Genomic DNA, 25,600 nt, shown 5'->3' with positions numbered 1-25,600 from the left:
ACACATATATATATTAAAAAGCTCACACGCATAACTCCTGTCAAAGATTGTAACACTCTATTCTAAATATAAATTAATTATGTGAAATTTTTCCTAATCCTTTGCCTTGAAGGGTGCCAGAGTAAAACTTACTGATCCAAAGACTCAACCTTCCACTAGGACCATACCCCATTACTAGCCTTTATTCAAAACCCTTGACAGTATGCCTCCAATTCTTATTTCTACCTGCATACAGGCTTGAAAAAACCACTGCATTCTTTTTATAAAACAGATCTGCAGCAGAACTTACACATCTGGAAGAAGCTATTTTTTTTCTGCAATATGCAAACACCCAGGAGATTCAGTATCAGTCATAACCTCAAGACAAGAATTTATTGCAGCTAAATAACCAGCGTTGATTTGAAGTCATCATTATGTTTTTTACTACATATACATAGTGGGGGGTGGAAAAGAACAGAGTCACCATTAGCATAAAGATCCATCTTGCATTTCTATAAGTACATAAATTCTACAATATGTACGGGTACACAGTTCAAGGTCTCCCATATGACAGCTCAGATATTGTACATTGTGCTAGAAGCAGGTTCTGTTGATGAGAAGACAAGCACCCAAGTGTTTGGTAGTGGCCCCTTCCATGCACTTAATCAAGAACATTCCCATATTATCATGGTTAAACCACATCATGGGTTGTGCTTCCAGACCCCAGCTGTCCCTAAGACTGTCAATAAAGCTTACAGAGTAATAATATTAATAATAACGAATATATATTTAAATAAGAGACAATATGTCTTCTTCTGCCTCAGGTGCAATGATCTGAATCTTCAGTTACTAGAGAAAAGGAAACCCATTGCTTTTAATTGCATAGAAGAACTAGTCCTAGTTATTCTGGAAAAGCAAACTCTAAGTATCTCCTTGGGAGAGGGAGAAACTGGACACCAAAGATCGCACTCTATTTTAGGGGTAAAAAAGGTATAAAATTTTATTTGACAAGTTAATAAATAAGTATTTAATTAGTCCATTAAAACACTTTATTACAAGAAAGCATACTCAAGTTATAGCTACCCTACATGAAAGTTGATTCTGAGGTGAACAAATTGAGAATAAGCGGTTTAGAATCTATATCTACATCTATACTGTATCTATTTTATTTTTAAAAGGTATTTTGTGCAATTAAAAATTTGTTAGATGTCAGACAACTTCAAAGACTAATATAGCAAACTTCAGAACTATTATTCTCAGATGACATCATCTTTTTTCAGAGATGATTGAAGTTTCCTCACAGTTTTTAGCAGCTGAAGAGAGCTTCTGCTTTTCTGCCCAGGACAAGATTTAGACTTACTTTCCTTTAGAGTGACTGCAATCTCTGTTGCTTCCTTTTGGTCACCACACTTTAGTTTGACATGAGTTGCCCTTTGCTTCAATTTCTGAGTTTTTCTCTTTAATTTCTGCACCTAGGAAGAAAGATAGCATGTTACGTACTCCAAAGACCACAACTGTACAGTTTACAGGATTTATACCAAACTCCAAACTACAGATGTCCAAGGAACATTAAAAAAAAAAAGTTTAAACTTACTAATCTTGCACAATTGTCTTGCTTTAACAGAAAACTGACCTTGCCCATACAGAAGGAATTACAGAAAACTAACCTCACCCACACCCAACAGGTTGTTGAATCCCATCACTCCCTAAGGTGAAAATGCTTGCTCGAGAGAGGCAGAATATCATCTGTTACCAATCTATATTTACAACAGTCTTTTTCCATTTCAGATTGTACTCCCCTAAAAAAAAAAAAAAAAAACCAACAAAAAAGCAATAAACCTCTAAAGTGTATACTGTTTCTTATTGGTTACTTTGTCTAAGCAGCTTACTTTGAGGTCTCCCTAGCAAAAACGGAAAACAGAATAAATAGGGTTAATTGCTAAAGAATGTTTTTTTAAATGTCAAATTATAAGTCTTGACTTGCACTTGGCGTGAAAAGGTCACTTCCCAAAGATAAAATTAGGCTGGAAGCATTCCAAATGCCAATTTAGGCTTCAAGTCCATTTCTAAAAATAATTAATTTTTAACTTTAATTGCATTCTAGAACATAGTATTAACTGTGAAACACCAAGATGACTATGACATTTTCAGAATGACAGGTTCTAGAAGTAGAAATATACATCAGAAATATTAAGAGTGGTCTGTACAAAATACAGACCTGTGTGCAAAAGCGTCAGTATAGGCAAAGGAGCTATGGGAATGGCCTGTATTGATAACCAGGGCATGACAGACAGCAATTATACAGACGTTACTATTTACATAATGATCCTAAAGGGTGTGCTCTGATAAGGCTATACAGGAGCACAGACGACTTGCCAGAAGATCTGCACCCTGATAATAGGCAAGGATGACAACAAGGTTGCACCATATTGTACGTGCAAAACAAACACAAACTGTAGCCATAAAGATATGTAAAAGAAAGAAATAAAGGTGTAGTTGTCCACTTAGGTTCCTGGATGATGAAGTCAGCAAGATTCTGAGGCAAGGAAAACACCATAATCCCAGAATATCTGGGATTTATTCAAAAAAAAGTTGACATTGCCAAGAGAGGCAACGAGGACTCAATATTGCTAACATGCGACTCTAACAATTCTGCTTCGATACAAAGCACCTTCATGCTTGCAATTACATGGACAATAAAAAGTTTGAGTGAATAAAATCTATCACAGAATGAGCATGAATAAAATTGGTCAGATTTAAATTAAATTAACTATAGCCTCCCCATTTCATAAGGCCTCACACTGAGTTTTGTTTTGTTTCCTGTATAAGTAAAATTCCCAGGTGAATCTATCTATCCTGAAACATAAGATGGAAGAACAGAAAGCTATCAGACAGAACTATGGATTTAATTTTTAATCATATGTTCCAAAACAAATTGCTACGAAAGAGTTAAGCTGTTCATCTACAGAAGAGTGATTTTATATGGGCACGTATGAAAAGTTGTTATCTATGGCTCTAAACCAAATACTGACAGAATGCAGACAGGTTCAGGGTTAAACAAAACTGAAAGTTTTGTCTGGCTATGATTTTGGAGAACCTCTGGTCTTTAACAAGAAGCTTCAATATTTCAGAAATATAAAAGACATTTAATCCAGTCTGTACAAGAATTATAGCTTCTATTTTCTTATTTCCCAGAGGGACATGAAAGAATGAAATCTCAACAGTTTGTCTTAAAACAGTGAGCAGAAGTGACAGACTGAGCAACCCAGCTCTGTATTGCAGAATGGACACAGGGCAGGAAGTTTTCCCACTAGCATACATTCCTAGCTGCCAGCTGTGAGCACTTTTTCTTGATCAAATGAAGGAATTGGGAGGTACAAGAACACGAGGTAGCAGTTTAATTACAATAACTCATACTGGAACACCCTGGCTCAAAACATTCCAGTGACATTGTAGCTGATGACAACAGGAGGCAGAGTTGTGGCAGCCTTTCAACTAGAACGTGACTAGCTAGAGACTTTTCACGTTATTCTTACAGTAGCTTGATGCTTTATCAGCTTGGATATTTGTTCTTCTTTAATCTCCATTTGCTTTACAAGGCAATCCAGCTCCTGTTCCAGGCCTTCATGAACTCTGGAATCTTGAGTCTCCTGTATCTGCTTCAGAAGTTCTTGATGCTCACTGTTAAAGACAAGAATGGCACGCTAAATATTCATGATACAGTCCCTAGGATTTCTTTCAATACTTCCAGTGTACTGCAGGAGCTATTAGCTATTCTGTCTGGAGTATAGTTTAGCATTATTTACCCTCTCACACAACACACGTTAATCCGGTATATATTAACATGAGAAAAGGAAAAGCTTTTCCCATGCGTCTGATTTTCTCATTCCAAATTTGTAGCTGATGTCCACCTTATTTCTCCCTCTTCCCACAGACTTAACAACTACACATACAGTAGTGTATGTGAGATTTTTTAAAGCAAACAGCAGCTATGCAATGCAGCATTTTCACTTCCTGCCTGCTTTAGTGCAGATTTTGAAAGCTTAGCGTAGTGCAGAAAAGTATTGTTTAAACTAGTACATTCAAGTTACAATTTTTCTGACAGATTACTCAAATTAAAATATTCTATTCAAATTTAAATTAACCATCTTAACTAAAAAAAATTGTGTAGATCTTCTTGATACTTAGATATATGAACTAGTTGAAATCAGAGACCCTCTCCTAGATAAGTCACTTCTTTACAAAAGTCACGGCTTATTTTCTGACTTCGAGTAATTGCTGCTCCTTGACAGTTTAATTGAAGCAACTGGTTGTTATAAAAAAAAAAAACCCAAAGCCTGTCCTTGAACTGCCATGAGTAAGCCAGACATTGTTTTTTGAAGATGAGGTTGCTTGCCAGTTTAAATTTTGCCACATCAAGGGTTTCAAATCACTGTCAACATCCTAACTGGTTTAACCAACACACCCTCCTCTGTGGTGTGTGTGCAAACCACAGCTCATCATGTCAACAGGTCTGCTATGACCAGCTACATAGCTTTGGCCCACCATTCTACAAGCTTGCATTAATCAGAAGATGCGTAAGAACACAAGTTTTGGTCCTCATTTACTAGCATGGCTAGAAAGATATATACACTCCCACTGAATGCATTAGCTTCTTCCACACCCTGCCCATTTTCTAGCAGGAGACTGTTCCTCTTTCACAACCCCCTTACAGGACCAGCAAGTTCTCCTGCAACAAGCAAACAGTATGAAGGGCACACTGACTGAGCACAAAGATCCATCAGCTACACATGTACAGAGAGAACAGAGAGTGAGTAAGTACAAAGGAACAGGACAGATGTTGTGACAAGACTATTCATGCCAGTGCTGTAGTAACCTATTCCACCACCCAGACTGACTGCATCCTGCAGGCCTACTCAGTATTAACACCACCTTTGCAGTTTTGTCCTGAAGAACATTTTTGGCCTACTCCGTAAATCCCAGAGTATGCTTATAATTTCTAAAAAGCACATGCTTAAAAGATTTTTTGTTTGCTGCAGCTGTTACTTCAGTAGCAGCTCATGTAAATACAGGATGTGGAAGCAGAAAAACCCAGATGAAAAGTATGTTGCTTGCTCACAAGACCAGTTAAACATTAGGAGAGAAAGAATTTTTTGAATGAGAAAAATCCTACCAGTCAAGCCTGCTCAGGTCATTCTGTTGAGGAGTAGCCCTACACCTAAAACAGGCTAGGCTCAACTATATATAGCACACCTGTAGCTTCTCAGGGCTACTGCTGAAGTCACTTTTACTCATAACACCAGGGATGAGTACTCACGAGCTCATTTGGCCCAGTTCATCCTGTGTGGCCAACAGAAGGTCTGAAAGACTTCTGGTGGCAGTAGGTGACGTGGAACACGATGACACATATTTTGAAAGGGCACTGTGTCTGCAAATCCCAGATGTAGCTCCTCTTTTTCTTTGTGATGAGATACATGGATTGCGATGCTTCATAATATGCAACACGCTTTGTATGTTTGCACTGACAGAATGGCTGGAGCTGACGGACTTAAAGAAGAATTATTAAGTGGTTTACAGAAGTAAATAACAATTACAGTAAAGAGACTTACTCAAACTGTAGATGCCACTTTAGTGAGAACGTTGGCTTCTACCCACCTTCCCAGCCACAAAAGGTAGTTCACCAGCCTTTACATGTAATTGTGAAAGGTGCATTTTCTTCATTGTAGGATTTCTCTGACATAAGAAAACATAAGGCAAGAAATTCCAATCTGCTGACCCAAGAGCACAATCTTAAACTTTATTTTTTTAGTAAGTAAAATTCAATTAAACACACAGAGAAATGCATCACCTCAGTTTCCCTCTGGTTTTAAAAAAATAATTTCCCTCCTGTATGTGTAGTGAGTAAGACTTTGTAATAGCTGAGATGAATAAATTTTATTCCATATGCATGTAGCAGATAGTTTGATAATTAGGTTGACATTAAAGAAACTGAACCTTGCTTAAATTTTCAAAACCACAGTTGCAAAAATTTGACTGATCTGCAACATGTGTTGCAAAATGAATTCTCTCAATTTCAGCAATCCCCTCAAAACACACCATCTTAAGATGCTGAGTTAAAACTCCTTTGGAAACTAATTTTGCCAGATAAACTGAAAGGCAGCTAAGAGAACATGTGGGATGGCAGTAGGACTATAACAAAGGTTATTGTTGAGCTGGTAAGGGAAGGTTTTCCAGTGAGGTGCTAACAACCCTAGTACCACTTTAATTATTGAAGGAAGGAAAGAAAAAGAAAAGGAAAAGAAAAGGAAAAAAAGAGTTATTCAGCACTGTTTGTCATTTTGAAAATGGAGTAAAGTGCAGCAGATGAATCAAGTGCCTCTTACATCACTGTTTTTCACAAATTCCAATCTCTGTGTGAGCCAGATGCTATCAGCAACAGCATGCTAATAAAATTTTTCATGTTACCTTCTTAGGTTTTTTCTTCTTCCCATTTTCATTTTCAGGTTCACATTGAGATGTTGCTGAAGACATCAAAATTCTGTTTATATGAAATCCTGTTTGAAGCTGTGGGAATAAGCAAAAAAGAAAACAACCATTTAATGTAATATTAGAAGTATGAAACATCATAGTTTAATTAATTCCCTCTTTCATGCATAGATAAGAACCAATTAAGGGAACTATTAAGTGTCCTGCTTGGAAGGCATAAGCTACTCTTAAAAACTGAACAGATTACTTGGAAGGCAGGGTGTTGGGTAGATCTTACAGCGCTGTCTTGGAATTCCTCATTTTCATATCCAGCTGCAGCAGCTGTATTTTTCCACTATGACAATCAGCACCTGAGATAAGCCAATTCTGCCACATGCTGGGGATCTGATCATAAAATCCAAATAATATGAACATTTGGCTTTACAATCTGGGGACAAACTAAGCCTCTCTGTGTAACATTGAGGTCAAAGCTGCTGGACAATCCTTAGATTGCTCTGTAGTTCAAAGTTGGTATCAAGGCCCATGATAAACAGGATAATAATCATTCTCAATTAAACATAGGACAAGGACTTTGTTTTGGCATGTGTAACAGTTCCGGCTAAACAATGCTGGAGGTCCACCACTAAAGTGAGAATATTCTCGCTTTTCTGTCATCAAAAGGAAGTGAACCATGCCACACCCTGTGTTTCCCAGCCCAGATCCAACAGACCTAAATCCATTCTGCAGGGCACTAAGATGGCACCAATACTAGTTTAGGACTCAGTTTATACTACTGCTAAAGTCAGACTACCTGCTCTGGGAAAGTCATTCTTAGTATGTTTCTCAGAAGACAAAATCTCTGTTCTAGGCTTTCTGCTCTGCAGCAGCAAGCCATTTAAGCAAGAAACCCAAAAGTCTGCAAGTTTTCAACTGTGTCATTCTACTAGATTATGGAGGTAGTCAGACACCTGGGCTACAATCTGCATGTTATTTAAAGCTTTCTGGATTGATGAAAACCCATCATCCTTGGATGAGGTATAAAAACTGACAGCAGCGATGAATTAAATTAAAGTGTCAGCTTTGTTTATGGCTAGGTTCTTTCAAAGTAACTCTTCAGCTCTATATTAACCCACCCCACCCCAAGGGAACCCCCTCACAACTGCTCTCTTTCAAATGGCTGCTACTTATCCACAAAGTGAGGTTTGGAATGCTACTACTTTGCCCCTTTAACAAAAGGTTTCTTTGATTTTGCTCTCTTCCAAAAATATTCCTCTCTCAGATGTATGGTGGCCCAACAAACTGATTATGGCTTCACAGAATAATGAATTATTCAAGATCTCATTTGATGAACAATCACTGATCAAAGATTTTTCCAAGTATAGCTCTATTTCTAGGTACTGCAAATAAAGGTTATCTGATTTAGTTGTAGATTTTCTAGAAATTAATCTTCTACCTAGATCACTTAAAGCAGCATTGAGGCAGATGAACTGTGTCATTAATACAAACCCAAGTAGAATCTTCACTGAGATATGCAACACACCTGGCAAGCTTTTCTAATACGTAGTTTATAACTAGTCTAAGAAGTATTGCTGGAGTTCTCCCTGGGTAATAAATATGTGGAGTTAAAATGTAATAAAAAAAGAAGGTATTTTGGATGAGAGAATAGCTTTCTTCAGTCCTAAAAAATAAGATAAAATAAAACCTTTTCAGTCTACCTGAGAACTTTTATCTTGTATTAGCTTACGTTGATGGTCTTCCTTACAAATCTTTTCTTCTAAGTGTTTGATCTTGTCCTGAATTTGAAGACAAGAATGATTAGTCACAATTCAGTTTGTCATGCTGAATCAGAAGTCTGAAGTAGCTTGCAATTGTAATGTGGGATAACAAAGGAATGTAGCAACTTTTAAAGCCCAGACTGAAAAAAGACTCATGCACATGAAACCAAAGTGGCATTCAGTCAGGTACGCTTTAACAGAAGTAACTTTTGCAAAACTTATTACTATTGATAGTATGCCATAAAATTATATCAAATGACTTTCAGACTGTCATTCCATGGATGCTTACTTCGGCAATTCTCTGAGTAGTAGTAAGTTGAAGACACTCTTTTTCTAGTATTTCAAGCTTTTCAAGTTTTGCATGCAGTTCCAGCCAGTTCCGATCTTCCTCTTTCCGCAGCTGGGCCTGGAAAAAATAAGCCAGAAAGGAGTTGGCAGCTGAGTGAAACTGTTTCAGATAGAAAAAAAAAAAAATAAAATCCCACACTACAGCAAAGGTGTTTGACTAGTTTAAATTTCATATTTTTTAAATTGAAATGTGATGAAAAATACCAGGCAGACAAAGATGACTTAAGTTTCCAGCAACCTTTTTGTTTACCAAATGTGCAAGTATTAGCATGGTTTCGCTCATTAGGAGTTCCACCCAGGGAGATTTTCATGCAATTCATTGAATGGTTGTCATCAGCCAGTCAGTCAGACAGTAAATTGCTTCTGTTTGCTACCACCCTGAGCAAAGCTGAGGAAAAATGATGGCCATAAAAAAATTCAGATCCTGCACATTTCTGTACTTTTGAACTATATAGTTACTTTGTAAGTATGTTAGAAGGCTTCACCTGTTGTTCTAAAATAATTTTCTTTTCCAGTTCCACACTGGAAACCATTTTCTTCATGTAATCCAGCTGTTTCTCCAGCAGGGAGCAGCGGGACTGTGCTGCATTTAACTGCTCACTTGCATCTACAGAGAGAAACAAGACGTTTGGTACAGCAAAGGGAGCTACACATTTAGCCAGACTGTAATTTCATTGAGGAGGTCTCTGTCTTCAAAACATGGAAGAAAAGTGTTGTTAGTACGAACCAATCATATGGTTAAAATGTATTTTATATATAAGACATGAGAATCAAAATGTTTTTTCAGAGCTAGTCTCTAATTTGAATTCCAAAGACGTGAGCACTGCAGTTACTTTGATCTGTATCAGCAGATATCTAACCAGAATCTGGTTTCTTCCCTTCTCCTATCTTTTCTCAAGTTAGCAGTGTTATGTAAGCAGCTGCTTGCTTATTGTAAGAGTTAAACATACCACCTGAAATATGTTTAGTCTTTAAAATAGCTTCATGGGTTATGCAATACTTCATTAATATATGTAAAAAAATATCTCAACTTGATCCACAATTAACAAGCTCCTATACCTCCCCAGTTTTGAAGCAAAGAATGAAGGGGGGCTGTGTTAATCAGCAGTTTTTAAAAACAAACACTCCTTGGATTATATAGTCTTAGAGCTGCTGTGGCTACACCTTATCACTTAAAAGAAATACCTTTCCTCTGTTGCATCAGTTCTTGATGTGCTGTGTCCTTCTCGTAGGATTCATGTTCTAAGGCCTTCTTATACTGAGCAGCTGCTCTGGAGAGGCTGTACAGATCAGCTGCAGCCTGTGACTTCTCCAGCTCTAGACGGTGGATCTTTTCTTGAAGAGTTTTCAGGGCTGCTACTACAGCTAGCAAACAATGCAGCAGTTACACCTTAAGTAACAGTTCCCAATTGTGATGATGATGATGATTAAAAAACACTTCACACTGCAATATAATACCTAAAGTTTCTTCCTAGGATCACTCCTAAAATTAATTATATTAATTATATCAATTATATTAATTATATTAATTATATTAATTATTAAATATACTAACATATGTAGAACATATTTCGGAGAAAATGGACATGTCTCCTGCATAACTGAGGTATAAAACATTGGTCCTATGAGCAAAACTAGTTTCACTCCAAATGGCAGCAAGCACAAAGAAATCATGACAAATAGAGTATAATAAATCCTGGGACTTCTGCTTACATAGAAGCAGGGAACACAGGTATCCAAGTGAGGTCACAAGTTTTGGTGTAATACAACTGGTCTGCAGAGATTAGAAAAAGAAAACATGCTCAGAACAGGGGGAGAAAACAGATAAAAAGAGAAAATTTAGCACTACTTTATTGTTTCAAAAGTTAATGATTCAATACCTAGTTTCTTGTATTTGATGATTCTTTAAACCACAGAAACAAGTTTGCAAGATTTTGCTTTTAGCTTTTTGACAAATCAGTATTTGTCAAAATTACGCCAAAAATAAAAGTTGTAATTTCAGCTACAAGAGAAAGTCTACCAACACTCCAAAAGGTATATACACCTGTGGAAGTTTAAGACATGTTCTGTAACAAGTCAAGTTTGTTTTCTGACATTTTGTAAGTCCTTATTCCAATTCTCTCATTAAAGGAATACCCATCAAATACTGCTAGCTCCTTAACAACTTTCATCAGCTTAAAAAAACCCCAAACCAATAAAACAAAAACAACTTCCCCTGCCACCCCTCCCCCCTCAAATAAAAACCAGATACCCAAATGCATAAAGCAGGACCATCTTTTCCATCTTTCTATTGGTATGTCAAAATTTCCTTATTTAAACACTTAGCTACGTAACATTACACTGAACATTTTAATGCCCAAATGCCCAAACTCTGCACAACATATGATAACTTCCCAAGTTGCAGATTTTTCAGGTGAAGAACAATGATCACATGCACACTCATGGGCTATGACTGTAAGTCCAAGGATGAGTATCCTTATCATCCACCAAGCTCTCCAGATACACTAAAGCCCCCAAGCATTTGCTTTGTGAGCTCCAGAGTAGTCACCCATGAAGGCACACAGCCACCATAGTGGACCTGTATTTCATATAGACTAACTTTCATGCTGATAACTTTCCTGAGAGTTTGGATTGTTCAGAAGTTCTCCCAAGGAAACATACCACACAAAAAATCACCTAGAAGTGATTTTAAGCTGTACGGAGTCAAATAGTGCTACGCAAAGCCAATTTCAAGTCATACCATACTGGAGGTACCATACTAATGACCTTTTTTTACTGTATTTAAAGTCATGAACTGGTTCTGCTGAGTTTGAAGCATCCTCCTTTGCTTTTAGAGGAAGTCTGACAACTTTAAGTTAAACAAATTTCAAAGGCAAAGTTTATAAGGATGTTAGAAGACTTGCAGAGGTTTCCACTCCAGACATATGACTTCAGGGAGACTACTCCCTCAGGACACATATACATCCTGTCTCAATGTCAGCCTGATAATCACAAAAAGCCATTGAACTGAGTAAAACAGAATGGGGAGTTTGCTCAGGAGATTTCACATGGAACAATTAAAAAGATCGCTTTAAGGACATATTTTGGCTTTACCCTGGTTATTTGGGATAGAAGACCTGTCACCAGCAACAGCTGCCAACTTCTTTGATTCTGTATAAGCAAAGGCTGCAGGAAACATGTGATCTGGTGGCTGAAGAAAGCTTCCTACGAAACTGTTCTTTGATTCAGAATCCATAGCCTGTAGAAAGAGAGCTACTTAACATTATTAGTTCTTTAACAGACTATGTAAGATTTTTCAAAGTATGTCACTGGGCTGTCCCTGGCTCTGTTTATATCAAACCACATCATGTGCCTAATAATAATAATAATAATAATAATAATAATAATAGCAACAACAAACCCCACAACCCCACACAAGTCCTGTATTTTAAAGTGACTCCAAAACAATGCCTTTCATAACACTAAACACAGCTCTCTTTGACCGCTCAAAATTTCCCAAGATTTTTCTCGGTGGTTTCTAGTAACTTATGCTGATTTCTGTACTTTTAAAACCTTAGTATTAACAGTATTTTCTATTAACTGTTTTACAGACTTCAATGTCTTGCCTCTAAGTGCTCCCTGCAGAGTAAGCATTACAAGTTTTACAGCCTGTTTCCATTTGCAGCCTCCTAAATGCTTTTCTCTCCATCTTTTTGGATGAAAAACCAAATTACACATGGTAAATAATGTCTATCATTACATAATAAAGACACAGTTCTCCACATTTAGTGTTGAGATATCAGAAGGATATTTAATATGCCATAGCCCCAGCATTATCTCCATTATTAGGCATATGTATTAAATCCTGTTTCTCTACTCCCTTTCTCCCCTGCCCTTTCACATTCTTTGTTTTATCAGAAGCACATCTGAAGACAGTTCACACCCTGTCAAATAGTGATTTTCCTTGATACTCAAGACATGGACAGTGAAACTTGCAGAAAGTGCTTTAGGCTATTACAATCTCTAGGAAGTTAAAGCAAGTTTTAAATCAACCTGTTGCTACCTAGCAAAATAATACCAAGCATTTCACTTGATACAGTGTAAGAAATGAAGAGTATATACGGCTTCAGCTAACAGAAAAACAGCTTATTTGAAGGTTCAGTGACACAACAATTATGGTATCACTTGTTTAAAATACAAGGCATGCAACTGGAGCAGTCTTCCTGCTTGGGCAAGGCTATTTACAGATGTTAGTCTCCAAGAAGGTCACCCAAAGGAGGTATCTAGTAACAGGAGGAAGCAAAATAAACCAAGACTGGAGCCTGTGGATGACGCAGACTGGGAAAAGCCATTCATACTGGGTGGGTGGGGAAAAAAGTTTTCAATAACAGAAAAATTTTCCAGGACCAGCTCTTACAGCACTGTTTCAGAGGCCATATAAAACAAGAAAAAAATTACCCCCCATCCATACCATCTCTTCAAGACATGCACTAAACCAAAGGTATGCAGAAGCCCTTTCTTCCTCCTCCACGCTGCCATCACAGAGATGTCAATATAAGCATCTCTTCGCCAGAGCTTGCTTGATTTAAGGCCTCCTAAAGACCACTATTTTTGTGTGCTAACGCTCCCAAGGCAGACCACACCATTCAGGGTGGACCCCCTGCCCCGAAGTGGGAAGCTATCCAGGCTACCTTTGTACAACAGGCCTTTTCCAAAGAGTTTCCCATGGGCCATCCTGTCCAAGCCCAGGCCACAAGCTGTCAGTGCTGGGTTGGCAGCAGGAGGCAGCCAGGCCCTCCACCATCTCTGGTAAGAGGTCCCACCTGGTGACCCTGCCACATTTATGGCCACAAAATCTGCTTATAGGCCTGCACAGCTCTGTCCTGGAGGACCGGAAAGGCCGTGCAGGGACACTTGACTGATTCTAACAGCCTGCCAGGCCTATCGGACATGTCCAACAACACAAGGGGCAGTGGCAGTGAAGGGCACAAAGCAGGGAGCTGCAGAAATCTCAAAATATGGATGGGAAAGTCCTGTGGCCACAGGGGTGGTCGGGGCCAAGACAGGGGAGAAGATGGTCCTGGCATGGCACAGTACGCCAACAGTGTTCCACAAATAAGAGATAAGCAAGACTGACCAATCTTCCCATTGCTTCTCAACCCCTACATGTTGGTGACGAAAATGACGAGTAAAAACAAGCATATGCGCATGCAAAAAGTTTCCCACCGCTGCTGTGAACAAAGGAAAGCAACTTTGGAAACACCAGAAGAAGGTGTTTTTTGCTCACACAACCCAACCTTGTGGCAGTCAGCGTAAGTGGAGACTCGCTTTTCCAACATCCTCTGGTGGAACATGGCTCCCTCGCATGCCTGTGCAGCTATGCACCAATTAGTTTCCTTATTACTTTCACATAAACAAGTTTTGCCGTTTCCAAGGAGATGGATCTGTGGGCAGTTATAAGGAGGGCAGTGATCCAAAACAAATAATGAATAAGAGAAGGAGGGAATAAAGCACCAGAAAATTTGAGAGTTTTGGTACAAGCTCAGCAACACGAAAGTGCAGGAACATGGGGGACACCCACTTGGGAGAAAGGGAAGTAAAAACCCTTTAGTTCTGCAAGTGAAACCAGAGGAAAGTGAAAGAGAAGAGGCCAACTCACCCACCAGCTGGTGATCCAGCTAATCCAGTGTGGGCTTCAGCATGAAAACCTGCAACTTTTTCAGCACAGAAGAGGGTAACATACACCCTGCAGCTGGAGTGGGGAGATCCCCAGGCTGCTCCGAACAGCACAGGCTCAGCAAAGGGTGTGAAAGAAAACACCACAGGACCAAGACACCTGTGTTTGCAGAAACTCAGCTGCAGGCATAGTTATGGATGCCTTGCTTTACCACAGCTTCCTCAGACGCAGAGGCTGTGTGAAGTAGGCTGAAGTAATGGTTGCTATAGTGCTTGGAGGCTCTGTCAGCATAATTACTCTAGGAGAGGTGCTCTGGTGTTGTCGAGTCCTAATATCTTAGTAGGTAAATATAGCTTATAATGATCACACTGCACAGGAGTAATGCCAACACTGCAGACTTCAGGCAAAGAGATGTGCCAGGAAAAGGATCAAGTCACTCTGCAGCAGCAAGACATCACTAAACATCCCAGCCACTTTCAGCCCATTGCGACAAGAAACCTATCAGGAAATAATTAAGTAGCTTGACGTATGTTTTAACGTCAACTGTCCTACCATCAACTTTTTTCCCCAAGTATTTAAGCTTCTGTAAAACCATCACAAACAGGTTTGCTTTTTAAAAAGTCTAACACAGCCCACATCCATTGCAAGCTTAAACCACTCTTTTATTCCATGCTACCATGGACACCTGCCCTAGAGAGGTGCTTTAAAGCAGATATTCCCAAACAGTGTTTGTACTAATGTAACTCCACAAGGCTTAGGGGGATCTAGCACTTGAACAATGCTCATTAAAGCAGCCAGAACACCATTGTTTAGACAAGCCCTTCTTTGAGGAAATCGGTGCACTCCTTTGAGTTTGGGGAACAGCCAAGGGAGAAGTATGCATATTAAACAGAGGTTGACAAAATACCCTAGTTATACAGAGAGGGGAGGGGAAGAAGGAAGAAATGCTGCACTCCCACCCCAGCAGCCTGCACTGCTGTGGTAAGCAGGGTGAAGCACTGTGCAGGTGCAGGTCACATCTGGAGTTAGCACCAGTTCTTTGAGTTTTTAAACCAGAACTGGCCCAGCCTGTGTTGGTGGATGCAACAGTGATGCTCAGATACCCAATGTTATTTTACACAGAAAAACACAAAGTAGTTGGTTCCTACATACTCTGCATCAAGCATAGGGCAACTTGGTGCTGACCATGGTCTTTCCATTTAACCATCAGCCTGGCCAAGCCATCTATGTTTTTCTCCAAGTCTGAGCCAGGAGGCTCAAAGAGTTCTGTGCCACACGTTTGTAACCCTGTGCATGGTGCATGATGCTAGGCACAGCAGATTAGCTCTGTGACAGTACTGCACTAATGCACATGCAGTGTCTACTTCCTTGCTGCAGCCAGCGTGCTCATCCCTGGCTGGATGATCATCCCTCAGTGGGACCACTTCTGCCTGCTGGCTCACCATCCCATGCAGGCTGAGAGCGAGCTTGCACAAAGTATGCTGGGGAGCAATCCTGTCATCAGGTCCATACCTGTATATCTGACTGACATGCCTCAAAGGAGAGTAAGCAAGCTGGAGTTTGGTACCTTAAGACAAACAGGGAATTTCCCATTTCATTTCAGTCATCTAAGCACTAATACAATTTACTTTCATACAGTTTCCACTTAGTTTTGCTGAATGTGGCCTGCATTAAATGCCAGAGTACTGGATTGGGTTGCTGTAAAAATCAATTGACATTTATTGCTGTCTTTCAGCATAACAACATTAGGGAGTTATAGAACACAACTGAAATCCCAAATGTTACAGAAAGATCAGTTATAACTTCTTCATCCCCCTCTTCCTCTCCTTTCCATTCCTCCCCTGCATTGCTAGCCACATCATTAAAAAAGTTTTAAAAAAATGTCTCCCAAAGTGAAAAGTCCTGAAACATTTTGCCACATACAGAATTATGTCCCATACTGTAAAGCAGCATGTGGAAAAGCTTTTTCCACATGTGAACTACAGCAGACTCAGGGAATAATGCTGGTTTAACAGTCTCTCAAAAGATACTAAATGAAAAATGTGATAATGTAAGGAATGTTTCCACTAAGTTCTCTGATGTTTGTTATCTCATGGAGACACTGGTTCATTTAAATCACTTGTGAGGGCAACCTTTTAGAACCAAAGAAAGAGGTGCTGTCAGAACACCTTCAAAGGAGAAAAAGAAAAAAACAGATCAAAGCATTTTTCAGAAAGAAATACAAAGATATATATCTTATGACCTGACCTACTGGGCATGCAAAATTTATAGTGGTTTTTTTCATAACTGAAAACAAAGTCTCAGATGAACCAAGGAATGATTCACTGTTTATCTGACCTAAGAGAAGTTTTAAGAACTGCCCCAACACAGGCTATACCAAGAAACTCCCAGAATTCTGGCTGCTGCTTTGACTGTACGAGCCAAGCTTTGCTGGCGAAAGGCTATATGAGAAACCATTTTCTTGACACAATCCAAATTGGTCTATTTTTCCACCCTTTCCTTTGAGAATCAGGGAAAGCTTGGTCAGCTGTAGTAGCTAGGCTGCAACACTCAGCCTTATTCCCAACAGAAAAAGAACAGTACTTCCACAGACAAAAAAAAAGAAATAAATAATGTTGTAGGCAAACTGCACTGTGGTTTTGGGAACATCCAGTCTCTAGCATCCTGATACAACTACTTTAATCAGCCTGAAACACATGACATTGCTCAGGACATATCTAAGTAACTGGTACTCCCATGCCATCTCTAATCTAAGTGGGTTAGAAGTGAAATGGCAACAGCTGCAAAGTAACAGGACGTAAAACCTCACTGAATCAATAAAGCATTTCAACATGTTTTTAAGGTTTGTCATGTTCCAGTTTAAATAAGTTTAGAGAAAATGGCCAAAAAATTGTTAGAGAAATTAAGGAACCTGGGGGCGTTTTGAAAAACTGACACAGATGAGTCCATGGGAGTCAGTGTGTTGTACAAATTGCAAGATACACACTGGCAGTCTCAGAATTGGATATATAAAGGTTAAGTGCCCAGTTTCTTCTTTGATACTACGGTAGCAAAACCTATTCATTCCTGAATCTCAAGTCTTATGCAGAACTTTCATACAATAATTGTTCTTCAGTCTTGGAAGAAAAGGAAAAGAAAAGGCATTTTATGTTTTCTCATGACACTGTACGTACTGTCAAGTAGGATAAAACCTGGCATTTTAATGAAATAAAAAACAAACACCAAAAAACCAACAAGCTCCTAAGACTTTTCACCGTGTCAGACCTAAGCATTTATATTCATATTTTTCTAGTTCCTAACTGCTAGAGATAAAAGAGAACAAAAAAAGAGGAAGAAAGAAAATGGAAATGAGTTATACAAGTACTTTGTGAACAAGGCAAAAAATAACCTGGTGGGGAAAAAACCGAGCTATTTTTATGACAATTTTTTTAGGAATAGGTTCTAACCTGGAAGTTCGAACCAGGCAAGCAAATTTGGGTCATAATGTCATTAGAGTTTTGTGTTTTTCTTCAATGAGCACAGCAGACCCAATTCCTCATTCAATTGGGCCTTCATTCAAAAGGGCATGATAGACTCATAATCAATACTTTCTGGGGAAATCCAGTTGGTGCAAACTGCTTTAACCGTATGTACAGACAATAACTGAACTCGGAATTCAGAGGAGCAAGACTGCAAGTTCCTATCTAGTAATATGTAAGCATGAAGGCATCTAGCCTGGAATATAGTGTTATCAAAATAATTACATTTATAAATCCTTAATCAGTCCAAAGTAATCAAATATAACCTTTTTGTAATAAGCATCAAACCCAAACTCAAATACTATAAATGGTCACTAATATACTTCCTCACTTCACTCATAGTTCCTCTTCTCCTGTCATCCACCCCCACGCTGCAGTTGGGTTTTGCCCCTCATCTCCTCTGTTTTCATTGTATTTATATCATCCTGTAGCTTTGTTCCTTGCCCTTCTCCATTTGGCATTCTTCTTGTCCCACTCCCTCTTCTAGCATAAAAAATTAGGATTTTTTTCAAAGTAAAAATACCCAGTTTTCCCTCAAACAAAAATAACTATCAAATTTCTTCCTTTTATACTTAAAATCCAGTTCCAACAGATGCTGTTTGCTCTTAGTACACTAACTGATGTGGTAATTGAAGGTGGTTTCCTCCATACTTTACATAAAAAATGTAAGAAGTTCCTTTTTCTCTTCACTATTATTTTTTGCTGATGCCATCACACTGTCTTCCATATGTAGTTTGTTTAGCTTAGTGTGTCCTGACAGACTGGAAGGCAGGAGGAAATTACTGGCTTTGGCCATAGGCCCTTGATTAAAAGGAGGAAGGTTTTGCTGTTGTGGAAAGGGAAGGTTTTCAAGGGCAAGTGACTCCAGTATAAAAGACTAAATCTGTGTACAGGCAGAATAATTAGAGATTAGAAAGGCAAATGCGAAAAGGAAAAGTCATATTAGAGTAGGGCAGGGGAAATGGAAGAGTGGGTTGAAATGACAATCATAGTGAAGAAATATTACGAGGTATGGGATAGTTCTTGCAGGTACTGACTCATTCACAGTAAATACTTTCACTGCATGATAATTTTCACCTTTTGTGTCTCAAATATTTAATAGTATCATTGACAGATTGTTACGAACGTTGCAACTTTAGGCAGATGAAACACACAGATTGTGTCGTCACCGCTGCCTTGGAATTTATTTTTAAAGTAAACTTCTGTTTTTACCAATATTTTCTCAAGGAAACACTCAGTCTCTTCATCCAGCATCCTAGCACGAAGATAGAGTAGGAGGTAGATTTTTAGACAGATAACTATAAAAACTCGACATGGATGAGAAAAGAAGCACAAAGAAGGTAATCACTCATAGGATTTGTCTCCTTTTACCAACTACCACACCTACATTTTTTTTCCATATATTCCTATGCTACTGATAGCTAGGCACCTGGCAGGGAAGAAGAACTCCATTCTTCATTTGTACATCAGGCAACCTAGGCATCAGAATGAGGAAGAAAAAAAAAAAAAGATGCTAACAAGGAAAAGATAAGTTTCACTCCAGGCAAGAAATTATTCCCAAAATCCTATTTTGTCAGGAACAGTTGTCTTTAACTACGCAGAAAAATTGCAAGCGGATCTGAGTCAGAGAAACTCCTCAATCTTATTCTGGAGACCTCTTTCGTTGAAGAATAATTTTAAATAATATCATCTGTTTACATGACTCAGAATATTCATTGCAACTTCAACGCATCCTCATTGTGCATCCTGACCAGGCACAATATCCTAAGTATTACTGCCAAATAGTTTATATATCATATGGTATAATGAGTACTCAGAAATGCAAAAATAGTTTTATCACTACTTCTGCCCTGAGTATTCAAAGTCATTACTTGCTTCTGTGTATTTAAACTTCCATGACTTCAGAGATGCAAAGTAAATCTGAGTAAGACGCTACAAAATTCTGCACAATGTTGCAAACAGAAAACTAACTTCAATTGATTATAAAATTTTTAAAGGCATTTCTTCCCTGTTAACTATATGCAGTTTCTGATTGCAAGGCAATTTAGTGGATCTCTAGTGTCTTGTCTTAAATTCTTGCCATTCTGTGTGATCTTAGTAAGTTAGAGGGATGGGACTGATAAGGGACTAATGTTCCAGGATACCCGAACCTTTCAGCCTCAAGGCTGAGTGTGGTGATGACAGGCTTGCATTCCCTGAATATAAAAGAAGTGTAAGTATAGGTCCAAAACAAGCAGCAAACTCAGTAAGGAGCTAACAAAAGTTGAGTTGGGGGAGACTCTATGAACATAGATAAGTATGAAGACCCACTCTCGTGCTTGGCACCTTTATACTCTTTGGACTTAGAATTTGGAGTCCTTTTCTGGCAGTGAGGGCCAAATCCATTCTTAAAAACAATGAATAAAGAGTCTCTGTAGCTTTTCTGGTCTGTGACTTCATTTCATGCAGCTGTTGGTCACAGCATTTTTCTTTGTGTTACTGCTGGAAAACACCAAGGTCTCTACCAACAGACAGCCTGCCAAAGGTGTTTAAATGGCCTTCTGGCCTGTCAGCAGATATAAATTCCCAATAAGCAATGTTCATTTTCTTTTAAAGTGCAGCTGGAGGAAACAGTATCCATCTTCTCTGTGCTGTTACCCAGCGGCCATAGCACTTGCCTGGAAGCGGGAGTTCCTGAGGAACATTCATGCCTCATCCCTGACGATCATGCTAGACTGGGAGGAAGAAGAACAGGAAGGAAACAGGGAGTCACCACCTTTTTGTTTGAAGTTACGACCCTGTTCTGAAAAGCACATAAAAGTCTAGAACAAGGATAAGGCAGCTGAGGCAATAGACAGAGTAAAACAAGGATGTGTCTCTCTCATCTAGTTTAATTGTCAAAACAGAGACCAGGGGTTTATTCATGCATTTTTGTAGTAAATAGTTCCTGGATAAAAAACAGCACTGGGCTTGGGACTAGTTACCAGAAACCAGGAATAACTGCCTACAGCTCCCTGTGTCTCCTTCCTTCTAGTTCACACCAGTGTCACACATTTGCCGTGCTTTCCAAAAGGGCATAAATTCAACAACTGAGGTGATGAATGTTTCCTTTCCATTTTGCAGTCCTTTTGAGCACCTGGGATACTTTTCTGGGAGTTAGGAGGTGTTGACATAAATGCCTTTGAGCTAAAAGCCAATATTCTCATCACTGATGGTGTACTGAAGGTCAGCACTCTACCAAATACAGCCAGGCACTGAAGCTAGCTGTGGCTACAACAGCAGAACCTGACTTGCTGGGCTTGGAGAGGTTTCACTCAGCTGGACCTCTCTTGGAGCTGCTCTACCTACTTCCTAGGCCACAAATGGGCACAAAAGGGAGACAGGTACCAAGATGCCCAGTTTGGAGCAATTCTGAATATTTCTATCCAGAAACAGACTAACAGAGTTCAGGTGGCTGCTCAGTGGAGTTTTTCAGAACTGAACTTTTAGTTCACCCATAGTCTTTTCTTAGCCTTCAGTGTTTCAGGCCACATTTATATAGTTAAGTACTGTATTTAAACAGTTAAGTATAAATGTAGTATAGTCAGAGGGTTGGCAAAGTGCAGCAGGACTTTAAGCGGCCTGTAGTTTTGGTATATCACAGCCCAGCTTTTCTCAAAGCAATCCACCCTTCAGCATAAACCTATTCCAAAGGCTTTCTGCATGAAAGATTTGGTCTCCTAAGAAGCAGCCAGTGACTCACCTACCCATCCCTTCTGCATTTGGGACCTCTAAGGAGGCAGGGTGGCAGACTTTGGTGCATATGTACACCTGCAATGCATAATAGGCCAGAGCACGTGCTAAATGTACAAACACATGCTCAGAAGTAAAACAAGGCCACCTTTTGTCCCACATAAAATCATAGAATGGTCTGGGTTGGAAGGGACCTTAAAGATCACCTTGTTCCAAACCCCCCGCCGTGGGCAGGGACACCTTCCACTACACCAGGCTGCTCAGAGATCCCATGCAACCCAGCCTTGAACACTTCCAGGGATGGGGCAGCCACAACATCAAGAGTTTCTTCCTAATACCTAGCTTCTTTCAGATTAGAGCCATTCCCCCTTGTGCCACTGTGAGGTATTCCATTCCTATGCGCCTCTGTTAAAAGTCCCTCTCTAGCTTTAGGTACTGGAAGGTGCTGTAAGGCCTCCTCAAAGCCTTCTCTTCTCCAAGCTAAACAACTCTCAGACTAAACTCCAGGCTAAACTGTCTCGGACTGTGTTCATAGAACAGGTGCTCCAGCCTCCTCTGATCATCTTCATAGCCTTCCTCTGGACTCACCACAACAGGTGCACATCCTTCTTACGCTGGGGACCACAGAGCTGGCCACAGCACTCCAGGTGGGGTCTCACAAAAGCAGAGTAGAGGGGCAGTATCACCTCCCCTGAACCTGCTGGCCACACTTCTATTGATGCAGCCCAAGAACACAGTTGGGTCTCTGGGCTGTGAGCACACACTGCCAGCTCATGCTGAGCTTCTCATCTACCAGGAGCCCCAAGTTCTCCTCAGGGCTGCTCTCAACACATTCTCCATCCAGCCTATATTTTGCCTTGGGATCCCCTGACCCAGATGTAGGATCTTGCACTTGGCCTTGCTGAACTTCAAGAGGTTCACACAGTCCCACCTCTCAAGCCTGTCAAGGTCCCTCTGGATGGCATCCCTTCCCTCCAGCACATTGACTGCACCACATACCTTGGTGTTGTCAGCAAACTTGCTGAGAGTGCACTCGATCCCACTGGCCAGGTCACTGACAAAGATGTTAAACAGATGTTAAACATCTTAACCTGTAGTTTGCTCAGTCTTCGAGGATAGTCTGTTGGAATGATATATAAGTCTGGACTTGACACCAAGCCTGAGCCTGTGTTGAAAGGCAGTAGAGGAGTAGCCTTTGGCTTTTTGGTATCTCGCTGCAAAACAAGAGTCACAGAACTTCGTTTCCTCAGAAGGTTACTGTGAAGAAAAACGCATTATACTGTGGAGTGCTGTTTATTATGGCAACATGCCAATACCCAGATCTGAAAAGGGAGGGTGAACTTTTAGAAGATAGTGATCCCATCCTAGGTATTTACTATTTGGAATGAAGTAGGCCTTAACAAAACTAGGTGTATAGGAAAGCAGTTGAAAGAATGTAATTTAAAAAGTAGTTCTTCCTAAGCTGCATGTTAGCATTAGTTCTACAGTAATCGACAAAATGCATTCTGCAGTAAACTGCTCTTCCGTGACATACAGAAACCAGAATGCACTTTTAAAAGTAAATATAATATATTTTAGGCCTTAGATGTTAGAAAGGACATGAATACAACCACTAGATACTGTATTTTCAAACATAATTCTGCCACTGGGTATCATTTGCATATGGCTATAGAAGTTCTTATCTAGTTAAAAAAAGAGGGAAGTCGATAAGTCATCAAGGAAGGAAATAGTGAGGTTTAAAACAGCCACAAATTTGTTTTTCTTCAGCTTATCATTTTGAAAACTCAAATGCTGTAATTCTGGATGAGCTGCCAGATTGTTTCCTTCATAATTCTGCCTTTCTCTTATCCACTCTTTAGAGATCAAAAACAAGCATATTAACTTCAGTCAGTGAACACGCAAATCAAACAAACACATTCCCCTAACTTCAGGCTCTGATTAATTCCACTGGTAGCCTTTGACCTTGATTTCCACAATGTCTTGCAGTGCATAAGGAAGCTTGAGCTTGTATCAGAAAACTGCAGAGATTTGGTTTGGAAAAAATAAACCACCTTCATCTCCATTACCAAAGTACTACACTAAAATCTATAAAACAAAGAGCTGAAATCTGAAGTTTAGGCCTTGGAGCCAGTTTCACAATCTGTTTCCTGTAGCCAGAGTTCACTTGCAGCCAGTGGAAAAAACAACTTCTAAAAGATAAAAGGCAGTGCTGTGGCTTTCTATCAGTCTTACCATTCAGCATGTGAATATAGCTATACCAAAGTCTAAACCAAAGCTCCAGTTCTAATTCTCGTTCACTTTATTGATCTTGGATATATGTAGCCATTATCAGAGACACCCAACAAGTGCAAACTTATCACAGGAAAAATAATATCTACCAACTTCTGAAGATCAAAATTTAGATAGAAATAAAGCAAAAATGCTCAACATGTCTATTCATAGGTAACTGGGAGACCATAATGAGTGATGACAGAATGGGACAGGAAGCTGAAGTGGTAGCTAATGTAAAAAACAAAACAAAAAAAACCCCAACAACAAAAAAAGTACTGGCAGAATTATTTTCTTTGAACCCATCAATCATGATGGGTGGAGGCCTTGAGTGTTCAGAGAAGTCAAGACCCATATTTATTACAGGTAGTGATGATTTTGGCAGATACATTGTTCGTGAGGGTGCCAAAGGCCTGGAGGAAGCAGCTGTGTGAAGCAGTCCAGGCCCGTGCATGCTGCCAAACAATAGCAATGTAGTCTCCTTGCAGAAAGGATTTTATGAGAAAAAGAGACTGATCTTCTTGAAAGGCACAGGTAATGACAGAATGACACTTCTATTGCAAGCTTTAAAGAAACAGGGACAGGAAAAAAAAGGGATGTCAGATGAAGAAACCAGATTCTTTACAAATAAAACAGCTATTGATGGTCCAAGTTCTGTTCCTGGACTCAGAAGTGGCTTCTGTATCTTTCTGTGGCAGAAGAGTAGATTGTTCTGCATTTACCTTTAGTTTTGAGGTTTGAACTTTAGAGTGGGAAATGTGTACATGAGAAAAAAAAAGTAATTACGCAAGACACTATACAGGCCCAATGTCCTGTTCCTAATTTACTTTCAAGTATTCTTTTGCCTTTCAGTATGCTCAAAATTTTAGTTTCACAGTTGCTTCAATGTGAGAGCTGTAAACAGTTCTGCCCTTGTCTCCCTCTCCTTTTCTCTGCCAAGAGGTGAACTGCATCAAGGAACTGACTTGGCTGAAAATTAACCTTATCAAAAAAAAAAAAAAAAGACCTTTTTTTCTCTTAAGTAAAAGCATGGGAAACAGCAATACCAGCCCATTTCGTGGCAGATTACACTTAATCACAGCATGGCTTAGGTAGGCAGGGACCCCTGGAGACCTTCTGGTCCAACCTCCCTGCTCAAGTAGGGCCACCTAGAGACAGCTGTCCAGGACCATGTCCAAACGGCTCTGGAAAATATCTAAGGATGGCGACTTCTCAACCTCTCCAGGCAACCTGTGCCAGCGCTTTGTCACTCTCACAGTAAAAAAGTATTTCCTGATGTTCAGAGGGAACATCCTGTGTTTCAGTTTATGTCCATCCCTTCTGACACTGTCACTGGGCACCACTGAGACGACCCTGGCTCTGTCCTCATTGCGCCTTCCCTCCAAGTACACATAAATGTATAGATATATACACGGATAAGATCTCCCAGATCTCCTGTTGAGCCATCTCTTTTCCAAGTTCATCAGCCCCTGCATCATTTGGATTAAACCCCTTCCCTTGCATTAACTTGGATAAAACCACTGCAGAACTGTTGTCCAGTTTAAATACTGCAGGGATGTTTTACCCCCTGCCATTTCAAGTGATGACGGCTCCATGTTTCACTAGCATCGACTGTTTTTCCCTTCCCTCTGACGAGTCTACTTAAGCTGCGTCCAAGGCTCCTGCTGAAGCGCGCCTCTCACACGCCTTCAGGGTCGCTTAAAACACGTGCGTGCTTTAGCTGTCGCCGGTGCAAACCTGATTCGGGGATTGCTTCACTCCCCGCTGCCGCCTGCCCTCTGCGCTCAATGACGGGAACACCCCGCGCGCTTCCCGCAGCGAACGCTCCCTCTTACCCTTCCCCAGCAGGATCCGGCGGGGCCAGCGCTGCCCCGCGCTGC

At 39.9% G+C, this 25,600-nt stretch overlaps 1 protein-coding gene across 6 annotated transcripts; it reads right to left on the bottom strand.

Moving 5' to 3' along the window:
• Nucleotides 1–457: 457 nt before the first annotated feature.
• CEP57L1 (centrosomal protein 57 like 1) lies at nt 458–25,576 on the bottom strand. Of its 6 annotated transcripts, none has more exons than XM_027634026.1 (11): nt 25,458–25,576; nt 11,661–11,805; nt 9,753–9,932; nt 9,053–9,174; nt 8,509–8,625; nt 8,160–8,237; nt 6,445–6,543; nt 5,635–5,712; nt 5,297–5,526; nt 3,516–3,660; nt 459–1,451 (listed from the first exon to the last, which is right to left on the bottom strand). In XM_027634026.1, the coding sequence occupies exons 2-11, from the start codon at nt 11,800–11,802 to the stop codon at nt 1,236–1,238; spliced, it is 1,407 nt and encodes a 468-aa protein (XP_027489827.1). In that variant the 5' UTR covers nt 11,803–11,805; nt 25,458–25,576; the 3' UTR covers nt 459–1,235. The 6 variants fall into 6 exon arrangements, with proteins under 6 accessions (XP_027489830.1, XP_027489827.1, XP_027489829.1 ...); XM_027634028.1 differs by having other exon boundaries at nt 25,556–25,572; XM_027634024.1 differs by lacking the exon at nt 25,458–25,576 and adding an exon at nt 13,238–13,881.
• Nucleotides 25,577–25,600: the final 24 nt, after the last annotated feature.

This window comes from Corapipo altera, unplaced genomic scaffold, assembly GCF_003945725.1.
Source record: "Corapipo altera isolate COAL_440 unplaced genomic scaffold, ASM394572v1 2b, whole genome shotgun sequence".
NCBI classification, from domain to species: domain Eukaryota; kingdom Metazoa; phylum Chordata; class Aves; order Passeriformes; family Pipridae; genus Corapipo; species Corapipo altera.
Note: the sequence above shows the minus strand (reverse complement) of the source record. Positions and strands in the feature narration are given on the sequence as shown.

What these genes read in the sequence shown, in the direction of transcription:
- CEP57L1 (XM_027634024.1), bottom strand. Translation starts at nt 13,273, where the DNA reads ATGGGAAACTCTTTGGAAAAGGCCTGTTGTACAAAG. An exon ending in ACTGATGCAACAGAGGAAAG is followed by an intron (nt 9,175 to 9,752) that starts GTATTTCTTTTA and finishes TTCTCTCTGTAG; the next exon opens with ATGCAAGTGAGCAGTTAAAT. An exon ending in CTACTCAGAGAATTGCCGAA is followed by an intron (nt 8,238 to 8,508) that starts GTAAGCATCCAT and finishes CTTCAAATTCAG; the next exon opens with GACAAGATCAAACACTTAGA.